The sequence below is a fragment of the Cylas formicarius genome, unplaced genomic scaffold (assembly GCF_029955315.1).
Source record: "Cylas formicarius isolate icCylForm1 unplaced genomic scaffold, icCylForm1.1 PGA_scaffold_7__23_contigs__length_41026272, whole genome shotgun sequence".
In the NCBI taxonomy this organism is placed as follows: Eukaryota; Metazoa; Arthropoda; class Insecta; order Coleoptera; family Brentidae; genus Cylas; species Cylas formicarius.
In genome coordinates, this window is record NW_026844352.1 from 12,385,166 (window position 1) to 12,404,105 (window position 18,940).

The 18,940-nt window shown below is 34.3% G+C and overlaps 2 protein-coding genes across 3 annotated transcripts in view; both read left to right on the forward strand.

The window, feature by feature from the left end:
- The window catches only part of LOC132705321 (uncharacterized), a 70,258-nt gene extending 64,165 nt beyond the window's left edge, over nt 1-6,093 (forward strand). For both annotated transcript variants that reach the window (XM_060675841.1, XM_060675842.1), the window contains exon 2: nt 1,611-6,093. In XM_060675841.1, coding sequence (XP_060531824.1) covers nt 1,634-2,554 — 921 coding nt within the window. In that variant the 5' untranslated portion in view covers nt 1,611-1,633 and the 3' untranslated portion in view covers nt 2,555-6,093. The remainder of the gene's footprint in view (nt 1-1,610) is intronic.
- A 467-nt stretch (nt 6,094-6,560) lies between these two features.
- The window catches only part of LOC132704484 (hypoxia up-regulated protein 1), a 30,682-nt gene continuing 18,302 nt past the window's right edge, over nt 6,561-18,940 (forward strand). Inside the window, exons 1-7 of the mRNA XM_060674497.1 lie at nt 6,561-6,699; nt 6,793-7,408; nt 8,316-8,834; nt 10,542-10,748; nt 10,806-11,162; nt 11,220-12,321; nt 13,686-13,986. Coding sequence (XP_060530480.1) covers nt 6,799-7,408; nt 8,316-8,834; nt 10,542-10,748; nt 10,806-11,162; nt 11,220-12,321; nt 13,686-13,986 — 3,096 coding nt within the window. The 5' untranslated portion in view covers nt 6,561-6,699; nt 6,793-6,798. The remainder of the gene's footprint in view (nt 6,700-6,792; nt 7,409-8,315; nt 8,835-10,541; nt 10,749-10,805; nt 11,163-11,219; nt 12,322-13,685; nt 13,987-18,940) is intronic.

Consider the following 18,940-nt stretch of genomic DNA (forward strand, 5'->3'; position numbering starts at 1 on the left):
ACCCTTTGGTTCCGAGAGAAAAAAAATTACTCCCCCATTAAATGGAAATTAGTTTGGATACCGGTCACGCAAATTTGTTGGGATTAGCACCAAAAGAACTGAAAGCTGTTTTATTTTAAGGTCTTCAAATTAAAAGCATCTTGTTCAAGATCCGCCATCAATGAACGAGACTGCATCTAACGCTTAGTGTTCATTTGTTCAAGTAGTACAAAATGAGTATTACGTAGAATTAGTTTAAGCTAAGCTTTCATATTCATATATATTCTGGGTTGCATATAACATGAATAATGAAAGTTCACTACCTCTGCAACGACATAGGTCGATTTCCATAGAACTTAGGTGATTGTAATGAAGAACAGTGGAAAAGATTCTATCAAGATGGAAGATCGTTGTCAAGGACGATGGGATAGGCACATGATGTCCGACTGCGGCTAAAGCTTTCAGCAAGACTGTCCTAGTAGCATCCTGGAAAGTGGTAGCAAAGAACATTTTTACTTGACAGATGACTAATGAATGTTAATTTCGTTTTTGTGCCCATAGGTTGTTTTGTTTCTCTTAACTGTCAATAGAAATATAACATTTATAACGTGAGAGTACAAGATTGCTTTCGCAACCTCGTCGCTGCGCGACTCCACCTCTCCATGCGGCTTTATAAATTAAAGAAGTCGCTTCGCCAACCTAAGCCAAGACCCCCATTTGCACTTTTTAATATAGTACAAAATGTCCCGTCCACTTTTTGCAATATGCGAAACCATCAAATATAAAAATTTTAGTTGTCCATACTGTCGGTGTGGCCATGCAATACAGAGTGATAACTGAACCATAGTCCTCTAGTTATCTTCAATTTTCTGTAAAAAAAGAATCCATTTTTTAGTTTTTTGCAATTTGTTGACGCACCCTGTACATTATCAATAAATATTATTCCTAGTGATGTGAATCTCTCTGTTTAAGATTTTTTATGAACGTTGCAAAGGTGGTGTTTATTTTTTTGAAAATAGTTCCCGACCTCCAGCCCCTCCGTTTTAATAGGTTCCGTTAGAGGACCTCGTGCGCTAAATTTGAAGTGGATAGCTTGTCGTGTTTCATTAAGATGTACGAAAAACTTAAGGAGCCAAATATCAATACTTTAGCTCAAACTGTTTCGAAATTATTCGCATTTTTATATATCATCGATATAGAACAGAGAACGGAGAACAGACAGACAAACTAATTTTTTTTAGACGCTGATCATTTCTGTCCCCTATATCTCTGCAATGTCAATTTGCAGAGATATAAGTTACGTTGCCAAGCGCGTAAATCAAATATAGACCATTAGAAACTAGGTGCATTGGTCCTTTTAGATTATGCACTCATAAATGACCTAACGACAGCCACCAACATGTATGTTGGTCTAAGTGATTTATTTCGAATAAATTTGTAAGTGGCCAACATAAAAAGTTTTTTTTTTGTATCTCTGCTATCGACCTTGTGACGTTAGTTTGATTACCGTTTTCGACAAATTGATAACAAGATTCTCATGACGTCACGCACGTTACTGTCTACAACTCTCTTATCTACTACGATATCGTTATTTGAACGTAGAATCTGAAGGTAGTTTTCTATTGTTGCAGATTCGTCCAAGATTGTACAAGCAATGAGATCCCTTGAAGTGAACGAACCTCTGACTGCTCCGATGGACGAAAACGACGACATATTCGGTCCTCCTCGCGTTTACTCAGCGAGTTCGTTTGCTCCGAAAAATCGACCCTCTATGATCTCGGCCAAGTACAAACAGAAGGAGGAGCGACGCAAGGTGCTCAAAATCAGCCTAAATAAGCTCAACAAAATCGAAGACCCGGAAGCAAGCCTGTGGCGGTCGGTCTTGATCAACAACACCATGAAACGGCTCCAGCAAGAAACCAGCGACGAGAACTTGCAGAAGCAGCAGCTCAACTATCCCCGTTGCTACGACAACGATCATTATTTGAACATTAAAACGGAGTTTTTGCGAAACGAGAGGGCCCACGACGAGCAGGAGAACGAGAAGGTACTCGAAATGTTGATCGAGAACGATTTCGATACGAAGCTGGAGGAGGAGATCAAGAGCGTGAGCATCAAGAATATCGACATACTCGATAACTTGGTCGACAGCAATTCGACCAGCAATTTTTCTTCGGTCTCTGAAAAATCGTCGCCCCTCAGAAAGCGTTCGTTCGACGACATGGACGACAACGACAGTCAGGACGCCCTTTCCCAATTCTACATGCCCCCTACGCCGAGGATGCTAACCGGCATCGACGATGACGAAGACGTCAACATTGTCGACGAGGATCCCCTGATCAAAAGACTCAAAATGGACGAATCCTCTGCCCAAAGCGAAACGTCGAAAAGTTTCTCCGATTACAGTGTTGCCAGTTTTATAAACAACAATATATCGCCTTCGAGGTACTTGGGCGGGAGCCAATGCTTGCTAGACGAGTCCAGCACCAATTCGTACAGTTGTGGCCACGCCTCCATGTTCTGCGAGCTTCAGAGCAACGTTTATCACAACCTGATCGCTTCTTTAGAGACGTAACGTTGTCAACGCAGCATGTGAGCAACGATATGGGGCTTTCAATTTCTCATGTGATATAAACGGTACGGTTAGGTTGGCTGCTTTGATATAAGATTTATGCTACCCCACTCAGCCGAACTATTTCTTTTCGATTATCCGCGTCCATGGAGAAAATTAATTAAAAAAATCGAGTCGTATATGTTCCCCGGTAAATATCTATTTTTCTGACTTTGGGTGGCGGGAAGTTTGAATCAGGGAAGTCTTTGAATTTTGAACATAAGTAATAAAACCGCAATGTTTCGTAATTAATGTCGCATTATGTCAAAAATAGAAGATATAATACTCAACAGAAAGCAAAATCAAACAGCGAAGCTCCTATTAGAGGTTGCTTATGCTTTATTATAACAACATGGTCTTACATTTTTTCCTTTCCAATTTCCAAAGCTAAGCAAATACCAAAAACAAATACCTATTATATTATTTCAATTATTTTAATATAATTTTTAAATAATGAAAGCCCCTTTACCCATTTTATTTAACTCTACAATACCTGAGTTGTTCCAAGCTGTGATTCGTTTTTCACCAATACGACTTAAACTTGACAGGTACAAACATAAAAACACCCAGCATAAAACAAAACACTAATACTATTCGCAAATGTTCTGGATTGCTGACGTTTCGCCAATCACCCTGTTGGTTTCTTCAAAGCTTAACTAAAACTGGTTTGCAATCTACTCTGTACCTGCATATATACTGTTGAAGGGAGGCGGAGCTGAAGCTACCTTCCATCAATATCCGAATCAGTCAGACAATGTCCATGCCCTGCTTTAGCTCCGCTTTCCCCAAACAGTATATAAGCAGGTACAGAGTAGAATACAAACCAGTTTCACTTAAGGTCCGAAGAAGCCAACAGGACGATTGGTCAAACGTTAGCAATAACCGACACAGGAGGAATCCAGAAGATTTGTGAATAGTTTTATGATGATGATATTTGATAATTGATATTTTGTTTTCCGGTTTTTTTGCGTCGATCACGATTTCATTATGATCGCTAAATACCCTCCGACGTTTTTCCTTTTTTGATGAACTATTCCAGCGGGCACAGATAAACGCGCAAAGGCCCACATAAGTGGTAACTCGATTTGTTAAAATTTGAGACGTCTCGAGTTGCCGCATTTAGTTCGCCACTCTCGTTTTATTAGTTTTTCTCTATGGCTGCAACTTTTTTTTACGATTCTCAAGAAAAGTCTGGAAAATTGAGCCGCGCAGCACTGTCCGACTCGTCAGTTCCTAATAATATCTTGGCAGTCGCGATTTCGCTGCGCAAGTTCCTACTCAATGGCGATTGGTCGTTTCTCAGACATCACGTCGGAAAAGAGTGGGGTTGTGTAAAGGAGCATCGCGATTTAAAGCAGTTTTCTTACATTTTTAATAGCTCTCTCTCTGCGGCAGCAAAAGTTGACAATGGCGTCTCGCGCAAGCGCAGATACGTAACTCGTGGTCCACGTAACATTAATCGCTCTTAGACCTGATAAATAGTAAGATGTACAAAATGAAGTTTCTTTTAATTGACTTAAACTTCTTAAGCGTAAGACATATGTGTATGTGTGTATGACATCTTTCAATTTTTATATATTTATACCAAATAAAGTTTATCCCACCCTATGCTAAAAAAGCAAATTTTCAAGTGTTACAATGTTTCGCGTTTTAAAAATTTATTCTTTTAAGTAGCCCCCTGAACATTAAAAGACAATTTGAACGACATATAATAGTCGTGCTCTAAGGCGACTGTTTCGGAATTACGTACCATCTTTGTCACAATTTAGCTTTATGTGGCTGGTTATAAAAATAGTGAAGAGCAAAGTCTTAAAGTATAAAATACTAGTTTGGTGTTTTTGGCACTAAAATAAAGTCAATTAATTATTCAAAGAGCATGATGGCCAATGATTCTGGAAAGGTTAATTTATACCTTTATTGACCAAAAATAACCATCAAATAATATAAGCGGGAGTTCCATATAAAAATCTTCCAATTTGTTTTACTAGCATAAGGCAGCACGAACTTGAATCTTTTCAACGTTTTGGTATGGTATTTGTACAGTATTTAAAATGACAGCTGTTTCTACCTGGCCAGCCAGCGAAACTAATTACCCTGTACATCTACATAAAAACCATGGCCTTAAGAAGTTTTATGTCAATACAATACATTGTTTGTATTAAACTTTTTTTTGTAGATCTTACAATTTCCCAGATCGGATGGTGTTGGGCCATCTTATTTAGACCCCACTGTACTTGCGACTCTATCAGTGACAGTTTGTTAATCAGTTTTAATGTTTTGTCTCATCTTTGAGGTCACCGCAAACGCCTTTTGTATTATATTTGTTAAAGCGGCAAGTAAAAAATCGTTCTCGTTTATTGAAAATCAAAATGCAATTAGCATCGATAGAATGGCCTATTAACACCGATAGCGATCGAAAAATATTAATTGTAATAGGTACGCATCATCGATCGCTATGAACGATGGCCTAGGTAAATTCGAACTTTTTTTTGTTTGTTTTTAAGTTTATGTTGCTTCATTGTCTTAATAGTCCGTATAGTTTCATTGACCGTTTCTAGTATTCTCCACGATCTTACTCTATTTCGTTTGTTTACCGGAAAAGTTTACCACGCACACACGTACACATGGCGACTATAAATAGAGAGCAATCAGGCTGTGATACTTAAATAATTAAAGCGTACGTTAATAGTTGAAATATATATTTCGGAGAGGTGACGTGATCGCACTTTCTTCCGTATTAATGTTCAAATATGTCTCGTCGCGTCATTCTAGCTAATGTGAAATTTCGAGGTTTTTCTACGTAGTGGCTTGATTGGTAGCTGCGTGAAACGTAATACGTATATCAGGGGGTCGCAAGGGTGCGGGGACGGGCCCGATAATTTTAAAAAATCGACACAACAAAAATACGTAAAATATTGTGAAGGGTTCGTCCCGCGCCGCTCAGGCCGTCTGTAATTTTATTGGTTCGCTTCCTCAAATCGGAAGCCTATTATCATATGTGTGAGTGTTACTAAATAGACAATTTAAACGCGTTTTATAGAATTACTGATAGGATAAGTTTTAGCGTTTTCAAGCTTGTTTTATTAAATTCGCGATTTTTTACATTCGTATGTGTATTTTTTGACTTGCGATTTCTGTATTATTATTTTATTGTTAATATTTGCTTTGTATAGTTTTATCATTTCCTGCAAAAGGCGTAAATCCTGTTACTCTGCCTTCTGTTTAGTTAATTGTATTTTTATTTTAATATTTAATAGTTTTCTCAAATTTAATTTAGTTGAATCTTTGTATTTATTCACCGTTTATTATTGCTGTTACGTAAGCTTATGAGCGTTACATATTAATAAATATGTAGTCTTATTTTTTGTATAAAATGTTTATTGGTGTACCAAATCATGTATAATGTTACCACATTCAGACTTGTCTCATTGTATATTACCATTTATTGTATAAAATATGCGTACATGAAGGCATCATTCCATTTGAGGAGTATGCAATAAAGTACCTGCAAAAATTCATATTGTTTTTTGTTCTTATTTTTCCCTAAAAGTAGTAGTGATTAATATGGAAAATAATGACGGATTCCCGCAAGCATCATGCTCTGAGGTGCTAATGAGAGCCTATAGGACACCTTACTATATATGTAAGAAATTAATAGTAAAGAGCTAGCTATATCTGACATCAGATATCAGAAATAAGTTCTTTAGAGAAATTAGGTATTTGAGCGTTTTGAGAATAGAGAATACTCGTTAAATCGCAGAAATGAGAAAATAGAGAATAGGTCAAGGCAAAAATTATACCTAATTTTTTTACTGTCCCCATCTGCCGCCCAACTGTTGAATTAAATTTAGTGTTTGGGAGCGTACATTTTCGCGGCATATTTTGTCAATCCTTTGATAGATGGCGCATAGCGTGAGTGTGAGGCGGATTACAATAAGCCAATGAAAAATTGCCACATTTGACAGATGAATTTGCATTTGACAGCGAAGCCGGTTGTCAGCTGTGTTGTGAACACTGACGTGGTTAAAAGTTTTTCGATGATAAACGATTATTACTGAATCAATTACGACACAGATTTCTAGTCCTCGGAGAAATTGCAAAATTCAAAAGTAAGTACACATAATTATATATAAAATATGATCGTATAACCTCAAAATGTATTGTCTGTGAAATTCATTCAACACATGGTATTTTAATTTCAGGAGAACATGAGACTGCCAATTACACTTTTGTGTTTAGTAATATCGCATATGCGGATAACTAATGTTGCTTCATTGGCGGTTATGTCAGTAGATCTGGGTTCAGAATGGATGAAAGTGGGTATTGTCTCGCCTGGAGTTCCAATGGAAATAGCCTTAAACAAAGAATCCAAAAGGAAGACTCCTGTTGTCATTAGCTTTAGAGATAATGTAAGATTATTTGGGGAAGATGCCCAAACTGTAGGTTTAAGATTTCCAAAGCAGGCATACAGTTATTTAATAGAGTTACTTGGTAAAAGTATAGATCATCCTTTAGTAAAGCTATACCAAAAAAGATTTCCATATTATGAAATTGTGCCTGACACAGAAAGAGGTTCAGTGCTTTTTAAACAGGATGAACAGACATTTTACAGCCCTGAGGAATTAGTTGCGCAGCTCTTAGCTAAAGCAAAAGAGTTTGCAGAGAATGGAGCTCATCAACCAATTAAAGAATGTGTTTTGACTGTTCCCGGTTTTTTTAACCAAGTTGAGAGGAAAGCCTTGTTACAAGCGGCACAAATGGCTGGCCTCAAAGTGCTGCAGCTTATCAATGACTATACAGCTGTGGCCCTCAATTATGGTAAGAAACTAAACATAGTTTTTGTAATTATGACTTCTCCTATTTGCTTGTAAAACCAAACCTATTTTTGTTTAAACATTTGTTAGTTTCCAGCCATTCAGAAGTACTAAAGTTGATATTTTTAAATGGCATCCATAAGAAGATTTATTTCGAAATAAACATTGTTCTGAATTATATTTCTTCCTTCAAATATCCCTATTTATGTTTTACATGCTTTGAAATAAAAAATATTTCTGTGATTTTACAGTTCCTGTTCTATCAGGTTTATCTAAAATGTAATGCCACCAATGCAGTTTAGTCAAAAATGAAAAAAAAAGCTAATAACATAACAAAAAAATGTTTTTCCATTTGATTGACTCATTTTACATTCACAACTCTAAGTTGGCACAGTTCTTGGATATTATTACACTACAGGTATAAATCTACATTTTTCTTTTTCAGAGCTTTATTCAACCGAATTCCATTACAATACTCATTGTAGTCTGTTAAAATTAACAAATATGTCTACTATTTACAAACCTGGATTCGACTTGCGTCGGTTGTTGATGAAGTGAATTTGCTGCAACAACCGACTCAGGAGGAATTCGGAAGACTGTTGAATAGTATTTATAGTAGCCTGTAGAAATTTCTTTGCAAAATTAACAAATATATCTTTCGGCTTGAATATATAAGCGGGGTCGAAATAGGTTTATTTAAATCAGTTACTCTCAAATATATTTATAATACAAATAGTTGCTTGTAATACTATTTGTCACGTCCCATAGCTTAAACAAAATAGAATGCACAACCAAATTTAACACACTATGAAATTAAAATTTAAATTCCTCTTTCAAAAGTTTATTTGCGAAAAAGTGATGCAACAAGTCAAATATGCACTTATTAACGCTTCCATTAAATTAATTTTTAGGCATTTTCCGTTCAAAATCGTTTAACGAAACAGCACAATATGTCATGTTTTATGATATGGGTGCGTCTTCCACTACCGCCACCCTCGTCAGTTACCAAACATTAAAAACAAAAGAGAGAGGTTACGTCGAAACAAACCCGCAGGTTAGCGTTCTCGGTGTGGGATACGATCGAACTTTGGGAGGCTTGGAAATCCAGCTGAGACTGAGGGACTACTTAGCCACGAAGTTCAATGAAATGAAAAAGACACCAACGGACGTCTTCGAAAATCCCAGGGCTTTGGCTAAATTGTTCAAGGAAGCCGGCAGGCTGAAGAACGTTCTGTCGGCTAATGTGGAACATTACGCCCAAGTTGAAGGATTGTTGGATGAACAAGACTTCAAATTTTTGGTTACCAGAGACGATTTGGAGGGATTGATAAAAGATTTGTTTGATAGAGTGCCTAAACCAGTTGAACAAGCTTTACAGGCGGCCCATTTGACGTTGGATGTTATTAATCAAGTTGTATTGGTTGGAGCAGGTAAGAACCACTGGTCGAATGAATATTGCTGTGTATAAGGCAGGAATATTTCAAAGGCAGGGTGCTACAAGGAAATTTGGAAACATAACTTAAATCTATTACTTCTATTACTTGAAGCTATTACAGGAAAACAAAGTGTTGTGCTCGAGTGTGAGTTTCACCGCTGAAACTACTAAGCACTGCTATTTACGAATGTACAGTGTCTTTTTTTTAAACAATGGGTACCCCCTATGTTATAACACTCTGATCAACATGAGCATGCAGGTGTTTTGATCTATATTTAGGGTTATTGTAATTCCAAACAGAATAAAGTGGTCAATGCAGAAACAAAATCTTTTTTGGTCTTCTCTGTTGGGGCTAGATTGGCTGTTAAAAAAACGTGGACTTAAAATGGATCTATTTGTCATTGTATGAACAAAAAAACGGTACCAAATCATTAGGAACTGTTTTAAGCTCAAATTGGTACTTTTTCGGGATTAATTCTCATTAACAAGTGCATTATATTTAAAGAACTTTGGCGAGATCACCCCTATCAATTGTGGTAATAAATACCATTATGGTTGTCAGGTTGTCAAAATTTTAGATATCCTTATTTCCAAGTTTAGTTTTGGTTTTCGAGGTTAAATAATGTAAAAATTAGCTAAACAAGGAAAGACTTGAAGTTTTCTTTATTTATTGTAAGAATTGAGAATTTCTGTTTTTGAATTAAAACTAATTTTAAGGACGTTAAAAGCTTTTAGTTCCGTATTATTGTTAATAAATATGTCTTAAACAATTAGTTTTTTGTTGCTGTTATTTTAATGACCAAGAACTATGTTTTTGATTTTATCATTGGATCTGATAAAAAAAAAATCAGAACTCCTTTTGTCAAATCTGAAACCATTTAGCGGTTTTGGACACACAAAAAATTTGTGTTATTGCATTTTCCTTATGAATGAGTGTGACAAATTTCCTCTGGGTTAGAAAAACTGTGGAAAAATTATGTTAAAAATGTTATTACTTTAAAAATTTAAAAATTTGATTGTGAGAATTTCATATCAATATTTATGCAGGGTGTTATCGAAGTGACCTTTAATGAGTGAATGCAGGGTTTATAACAAATGTAAACAAGTGGAAAAAAATACTCTTAATGGTTGGAGCGTAATATTCCCTAAAAAGCTCCAAAGTTTTTGAAAAAATACCTAAAGTTTTCCGTATTAATTTCAGTCTAAAACAAAACTACATATGAACGCACAAAAATGTATCTGTTGCTGCAATGAATATGCACGGTGGCATAAAGAAAACCATATTATAATTACCTCGGTTTTCAGTATTTACAATAAAATTTTTGTAAAATTCCTTCAATTTTGACGAAGTTTCTTGTCTTTTTTAATTTAAAATAAAATGTGAACCAGTCGATTTGTCACTTTAGGGTTTTTTTTTTGTAATTTTAGGTCTTCAATTTCAGCAGAGGTCAAAGTTATTTTTAAGATTTGTAATGAGAATAACCTAAAGTGACAAATCGACTGGACCACAGTTTTATTTTAATTGAATAAATAAAAAGAACTTGGTCACCTTCTTTTCAAAAGTTTTTGCAAAAAAGGACCTTCATGGGAATATTTACATTAAAATGGCCTTCCCAGAGTATGTAATGTCATATATTTTTGTCACTTTCGGCTATATGGTTCTGGTTTTCGTCTATAACTTCAGTTTGTTGCCCTTTTCTAGGTACAAGAGTTCCCAAAATTCAAGAAGTGCTGCAAAAAGCGGTTAATCAAGAGTTAGCGAAGAATTTAAATACCGATGAAGCCGCTACGATGGGTGCCGTGTATAAAGCAGCCGACCTAAGTACTGGGTTTAAGGTGTCTAAATTTATAACCAAAGATGCTGTTCTTTATCCTATTGTGGTTACGTTTCAAAGAGATGTTGGGGACGGTACGCCGTAATTATTAGCAGAATTACATACTGAGTAACAAAATATTAACATTTTAGGTGTCAAAACTGTTAAACGCACACTCTTTGGTCTCATGAATCCCTACCCTCAAAAAAAAATCATAACTTTCAACAAACACGTCAGCGATTTCAACTTTATCGTGAGTTACGGCGAATTGGAGCATCTGCCCGGAAACGAAATTCTCAATCTTGGGGCCAAAAACCTCACAGAGTACAAACTGACTGGGGTCGAAGAAGCCATTAAGAAAACTTTGGGTGAAAACATGGAAAGTAAGGGAATTAAGGCTCACTTTAATATGGACGAGTCCGGAGTTTTGCATTTGGCAAATGTAGAATTGGTGGTGGAGAAAACAATTTTGCCATCCGAGGAAGACGAAGGAACTTTGTCGAAAATAGGTTAGTGCTGTAGTTTAGACATGATGGAGACTGATTTACTGTTTAATTACACCGTAGGAACGACGTTCAGCAAATTATTTGGTGGTAAAGAAGAGAAACCGGAACCGGAAGAAAATCCTCCAACGGACGAGAAACCAGTCCATGAAGTGCACGAGGAAGAAGCGAAGCAAGAAAACGTCAAAAAGGAAAATTCCACCTCGGATGAAAAGAAACCAAATACTATGGAATTTAAAAACAATACGGGAGCGCAATCACTGAAAGAAGAAAAACCAAAAATCGTCACCGTAAAGGAGCCCATACAGTCGTCGGAAATCATTCTTTCATTGGGCGTGTTAGGCAAGGACCAATTGGAAAAATCACTGGAAAAGATAAAGCTTCTCGACGATATCGAACGCGATATTAACAGAAGAGCGACGGCTTTAAACAATTTGGAGAGCTTCGTTATCGACGTACAAAATAAGTTATATGAGAACGAGTACAGTGAAGCCGGCACGGAAGAGGAAATCGGAAAAATCCGCGATGTTTGTGCCCAAATCTCTGATTGGTTGTACGACGAAGGTTCAGATGCTGATGCCAACACTTATGAGAAAAAGTTAGATGAAATTGCAACCCTCACAAAACCACTGTTCAGTCGAGTTTGGGAACACAAAGAAAGGCCTGAAGCACTGAAAGCTTTGCACTCGATGTTGAATCATTCCAGTACGTTTTTGTTGACTGCCCAAAATTTAACAGCCGAAACTAATCCTGACAAGGACATCTTCACCGATGTAGAAGTGGAGGCTTTGTCAAAACTGATTGTTGAAACCACAGAATGGGCAGAGAAAACAGTGAAAGATCAAGAGGCGTTAAAAAAGCACGAGCCCGTTAAGTTGACGGTAAAGAGTCTCATGGACAAAATAGGAGCTTTAGATAGGGAAGTAAAGTACTTGATAAATAAAATTAGGTTATTCAAACCTAAAAAACCGGAGAAACCTGCGGAAGAGAAACCGACCGAGGATACTGGCGTAGCAGATGAAAAAGTAAACGTCGAAGAGGAAGTTAAGGAAGAAACTCCGACGATAGAAGAACCAGAAATAAATGCGCAGGCAACGGAAAATGGGGAAGGAGAAATAAAACCCAGTGCTGTAAAGGACGATAAAGATTCTCACACGGAGCTATAGTAAAGTTTATGTAGTATGAACAATCTTAGGTGCATTTAATTTAATTTTAATTTATTTATAAAAACTTCCATGTCATCAATAAAAAGTATTTTTGTTTGTTAATTGTTTTGTAATTATAAATTAAAATATTATGGATATTTTCTAAAATATTTAACAGACTTTAACTTTTTTCATTTCAATGGAAGGTAAAAATTTAAAATAAACGCAATTATCACTAGACCTTTGTATATTGAAAATATTCTTAAATAAACAAAGTGGAGGTGATCAACATATTAAAGTAGATTCAGGCCTAGACGCTGTGCAGATGTAACTGTTATGAGATCATTATCAAAGAATGAAAATGCCCCTTTCGCCCCTTTACTTAATGTGGTTTAATTGTTCTACACCTTTTCCTAGAGAAGGTAACTTTTTTCCGCGCATGCCTTTCCATTTCACCCACTAACCTTGGGACCATTTTCTTTCTAAACTGCGATTTTCACGCTTAACTCGTTTTCCTAGAACATCTGAGATCTAGGCATATTTTAACAAAATATTGCCGAATTCAAACTTATTGATGAGTTGTCAGTGGCCATGTTAGTTGGCGAATATCGCAAGGTCATTGGTTAAAGACGAAATTTTAAATCTCGCGAATGCGTATGTTGAATGGACCTCATTTTTTTTTTCTTAATTACGTCATAAGTTCTTGCACTGTCAGCATAGGCAGGGCCTCTATATGTCTAGTACGTATATGATGTTAAGTAAGCCTTTGGGCATTTTCTAAAGGAATCACTGAACTCTAGTAAGATTAGCATCGATTTGTTTTTATTTTGTTAGTCGTTTGTTAATTTAGTTTTAATTTTGGATTATTATGACCAAATGTCAGAACGATGAACTTGTGACATTTTGAAAATTATACATATCATTTTTTAGTGGTTATGTCCTATGTTTTCTTTTTTTTGTCGCTTTTATAGTAGACCTAATGCTTATTACACTAAACCTTAAATTTAGAAGAATCGATGCAAATTCAGAAAATCGTTCTTCTGTCTTATTGGATATCAATCGGATGGCAGTTTGATTCACCAGACGTAACTCTTTTAAGTCACTAACCAAGTGTCTTAAAATACTAATTAACCATTCCCTAGCAAACTTGTATGGAGAGGTAATGCGCTTATGTTATAAGCTATTATTTAATAAAGGCTTATTTTATAACAGAATGGCCGTTTTCGATTATTGCCATTAGGCCGTGACTGACTTTAACTCTAATATTTAGTTACTTTCTTTTTAATAAAATAGTTTTATTCTGAATTATTATTTTTGTTTCAAGTGAATCGGCCAACGTCACTGCACCAGCATGTGCTGACGCTAACTGATGTGAATAATTTCGTCAACTTATTATTCCATGGTCTATTCCTTTCTGCAGTTCGTGCCTGTGCTTGGCTTGGCTTGATTTCGCCATTTTGTTTCCGGTTATTGTCGAGTTGGGCGTCGCTTCGCTTTATTTTAAGAAATTATATCTTGTAATCGACATGGATATTGAAAAAGGAGTCAAAGAACCAAAAAATGAAGACGTTAAAAAAGAAAAGTCGAATGTAGATCACGATGGGGAACCAAGGCATCAAAGTTTTGGTAATAGACGTGGAGGCGGCTTTAGAGGGAACCGCTTCGGTGGCAGAGGAGGACCAAATGTAAGTTTTAATCCAGTTTATCATATGTGTATACATATTTATTCAAAATGCGATTACGAATTTGTCTTTATATGGACAAACATGCATTCAATTTATCGTGAAATTAAGTTTTGAGGTTCTTATATGGTCGCTAGTTCAAATTTATTCTTTTAGTTTCTTCAAAATATGTGCAAATTTAAACTGGACTTCTAAATTGCAAATGCGATTTGTTGGGTAACAGTCAGGGAATATATATATTTTTTTATTAATCTTCGTTTTTTGCCATTTTACTTATATGCTGTAGGCGTTTTCTTTAAATACAATTTTTTCGTTTGGTTTTGTCTCTATATAATTATATTTGTTATATAGTTAAACCAATTTGCAAAAGTTGTATCGCTATGGCAGACATCGGAATTGATGATTTTTTTAGTTGCTCTTCTGTTGTGTTGACCGCAAAAAAAAATTATTTTCAGCATTATTGAATTTTTCGATGGTACATGCCATAATGAAACTAAATCTTTATTTTTTAAATATTTTTCTATTATATTTCTTTTTCATATTCAAATTCTCTCTACATGTAGTCTGTTAGATTGAAAAAAAAAATTGGTGTTTGGTTTGGAGCTTGGAAACTTTTTTTGTATATAATTGAGAATGGCGTTTGGAGATTCAGATAATTTATTTAGACTCTCAATTTAGGTATTTTAACTATTAGAAATTGGAGCAGGAATGCCAACTATATTAAAAGTCCTGTTATTCTTAAAAAGTTATATAAATTAAATCCTAAATCCTTACTATGACAGTAATAGAGTTTTCTTGTGAGAAAATTTGCATTTTTAAAATTCTAGTTGTAGAATCTAAAGTTTTTAAGGTGCGAGAGACTTCAGAATCAATGCGACCGCTTTAAACAATATAAATATTTTTCTCGATTATAACAAGGAATCTGATATTACTTGATTCAACCTGGATGTGACTACGTCTGACAAAGACGTTTCTTTTTGACTTTACTCTTGTACACCAAATTTGCATTATTGCGCATAGAATTTTTACAGTATTGACCACGCGAAAAACCTTATTTTCGCAGGGTGTTTATATAAATTTTCTGCCTTAAAAAGTTGAACAAAATAAGTCGTTGAATCGACCAGTCAATATTTTTAAATCTTTTGATAAATCAATCAATTACTGAAGTGAATTACAAAATACAATGACATAAACAAATACAATCAAAACTGGATCAGTTGTATAAAACATACACAAAATATAATAAAAGAATACTGGAAAAAAAGATAAACTTGATTTAGCAGTACCACACAATTATCATTTCTGGTAGTAGCAGTTCCAATTGTGGCTCTGATGATGAAGATGTTTATTTCATCGTAAATACAAACGAAATATGGTTTACTTGTGTATTTACTCTTGGCAAATGATTTTGTATACGGTATGATATATGTTTTTTTCATTTTCCGATTTTTTTGGTATTGTTTTAATTTTTATCGCTTGGACAGAGTTTTCGGATAATAGTTTATTAAACAAATTATCATAATTTAACCGTAATCTATTATTACATAAAATATACATGAATCCATCTCTGAGTATGGGCATACTAATAAAATTAATAAATGCAAAGTACAACTGATTCTGTCTCTTTTATTCCCAAGTAATATAATCGTGATCTGTTGAAGTATAAGTGGAGGCAAGATGAACAGTCTATTTTATTCTCCATAATCAAATTAAGACTACTATTAATGCATACAGCAAAGAGGAAAGTAGTGTTCTCGATAATCAAACTTAATTTTTAGAGCGAAATAAATTATTTTTATTAACCAACTTTGCTGAATTGGCAATTGATGAAATAGAAGCGATAACTGGTACGGCTGTCTTGCAAGTTACATACTCATTTGGTCACCTAAAAAATAATTGTTTTAATATCTACTTATCAAACAGCTTTTGTATAATAGTCGGATTGAGTTCTCGGTTGAATCAAATAATCACTAAAAACAAAATGTCAAACTCAGCATGTGCTCAATACATGGAAGACTCGCTTGTGTATTTCCTATTTCCTCTTATTGGTCACTAATTCTCATAGTATAACCGTATTTTACATTCAATTGCCACAAAATTGCCTTATTATTTTAGAATTATAATATTTTCTCTAACATCTAACTCTACACACTCTCATTTTCGATGATGAGACACCATAAGCATGAAATAAAGATTTCACTTCAAAAACGCCAAATGTCGGCAAAACTCATAATTTTAATTAAAAGTTTCTAAACGTAGGTGCATAAAAAAATGTAACCAGTGAAATTTGAAAAGGACAAACATATTTTTTTTGACAGGATGAAGTAGAAGAAACGGTAGTAAATCAAAATGTAAAAAATCAGACACCACTCTGCTTTTCATCAGCCAATTAATAAACTTTAATTTATGAGGTGTTAATTCAGTATTGTATTGATTTGTTTTTCTCACCAAGATAATTTGATCTGAAGTACTTAATTGTACTCAAAATTAAAAAAAGATATACCATTCCAATTAGTCTTTCGGATTACTTCCTTTAATATCTACATTTAAAAGCCATAATTTGCGTGTGCAGTGCAGTGTGGGTTTCTTCATAGTTAACAACACATACTAAATCGTTTGAGAATTTTAATTTTCTTTCTATTTGAGTTGCTGATGGCGCCAGAGTCCGAAATTCCAAAAAATTAAGCGATTCTCAAATTTGGGATATAAGTTCAAGTAGACACGAAATCAATTTGCAAATGTAACGGTTTCCACCTAGTTAAAATTTTAATGAACAGTTTACATATTAAAACTAAATTTACGTTAGAGATCTATGTGGCATAAAGTACTCGAGTAACAGATTTATGGAAACCGTAACCGTATCTTATAACGTCTATAAGTACAATGGACTTCAGGAAGAATAAAAAAAAACTGATTTAAACGTCTCGTCTCGATAAAGATTGTGTGCAACACACGACTTTGGGCAGAGCGGGATTTGTTTTCTACTTTTTTATATTTTTAATTTGTTTTCTTTTTTCCTTATATACTACTTTTATTTCCAGTTCTAGAAAATTTCCATTTTTGAGTTACTGTTTGTTAAGGATCAGACATAATACGCAAGTATCTATTTGAATATTCCGTTCAGTGTCGAGAGGTTGAACTTGAACTTTTTGTAATTGTTTTGGACTCCTTTTTTGTAATCAAAAGAATAAATTTTGGGATACTTTCTGTATCATTTTGTTGTGAAATAAATATTATTATTATTAATACCTATTTTTCACATTCTAATAAAAACATTTTAATCAGTTTATTTTGGAATATATAATTTTTCGTCCCAATGTTATATATCGTTGACAAGAGAGAAAAATGGTCTAATTAATTCAACTTTCATTGTACTCAGAGAAGTGGTAGGATTCTCAGTACATCTCAGCAAATCTGCTTTACCAAAATCTATATATACAAAAATCTATTGTATGATTTCCTTCCTTTTGTGATATCCATCACATTTTTTATGATTTCATTTTTTTTTTAAATATAAATTGTTAATTGTTTCTAAAGTCAGATTCTCTTCTTCAAGTGTTAACTCATATTTTTAACTTTAAGGGTTCAACATACATTCTAGACAATGATATGCTGTGAGTGTCTGCTTATATCGATCCAGAATTTTTTGTTTGTGGTAAAAGTAATTCTACAAAATTCTGGAAGATATATTGTAAATCTTTTCACTGCTCTACAGCATCCGAGTGTTTTTTTCTGCAAAATATGAAAAAACTGATATTGGTTTTAAAATATTCGTGTGCTGCATGTTTAAGCCCAATATTTGACACCTTTTGGTAAATGGTGGAATCAATTTGGTTTTTATTCTCTTCACAGATTTTTAATAATATATTTCACTGAGTGACCTCTTTAAACAATCAGCATCAAATTATCGTTGCTATTTGTTTATCAATCTTTTCTTTTCAAAACTACTCAAATTAGGCTGATTTTCCGTTTTTTTTTTTTTGTTTTTTTTTTTGTTTATACTTTGCGGAGGTTTCCAAAAGCTTGACAAATCTGTGGTAAGTGTTGTGGAACTCGAGGCAGACGATGTAGTAGCAAGATTTACAGAACTCTCAAGCGACATTCCAGTGCCTAAAAAAGACATATTTTATAAATTTATTCCGTTGTCAATAAATGATAAACCAAATACGCGCCCAATTTTCCTTTCCTAAGATAAAGAAATTATACGATATGAATAAGAAATATTATTTTTTTTATGTGTCGTAAAAAATAAAAATAAGTAAGTATCTAAAAATTATAAACATAACGTAAATTAAATATGCATGAATTCAAATTTTTGCAAGAAAAGACAAATAGGACATGACATTTTTTAATTAATTAATACCTTAATTCTTTTGAAAACGTTTTTCTGAATACCATATCCTTTACTAGATGGAAACTTAAATAAAAATGTATTCGTTTCTTGCTGCTCATTATCGCAAACATCATGGTGTGCTTTAAGTTTTTGAGCTATCGTTTTAATTTCTTTATTGCATATTTTACAAATCGCTCTACACCCAGATTATTTAGATCTGTTGTTTTAATGTTAAAGTGTCATATGCCATATTTTCTTTTCTTCTCGTCATTTAAATGTTTTCGCCTAATGGTCTATTTTCCACAAGTTCTCCTCCTTTGACAAACCAGCTACTAAATACGAGAGACGCATTCGACAACGACAATTTATAGATCGAGAGAATAACAGGTCGCGAAAGAAATTTTCTTGCAAAGAGCGCGTGCTTAGTGTGTATATTGTACTATATTGTTTATAGTGGTTTTAAAATATTTTGTAATTGGGGAAATACATATTTTTATGAAGTTAAAAAAAATATATTATTAACAAAATCAAAGTTTGCCCAACACTGTTAGTCCTTTTTTTGTAAAAATATTTTGTCTGTTTCTCTATGACCTATCTACTTTGTAGTGCTTGGAATTAATTTGA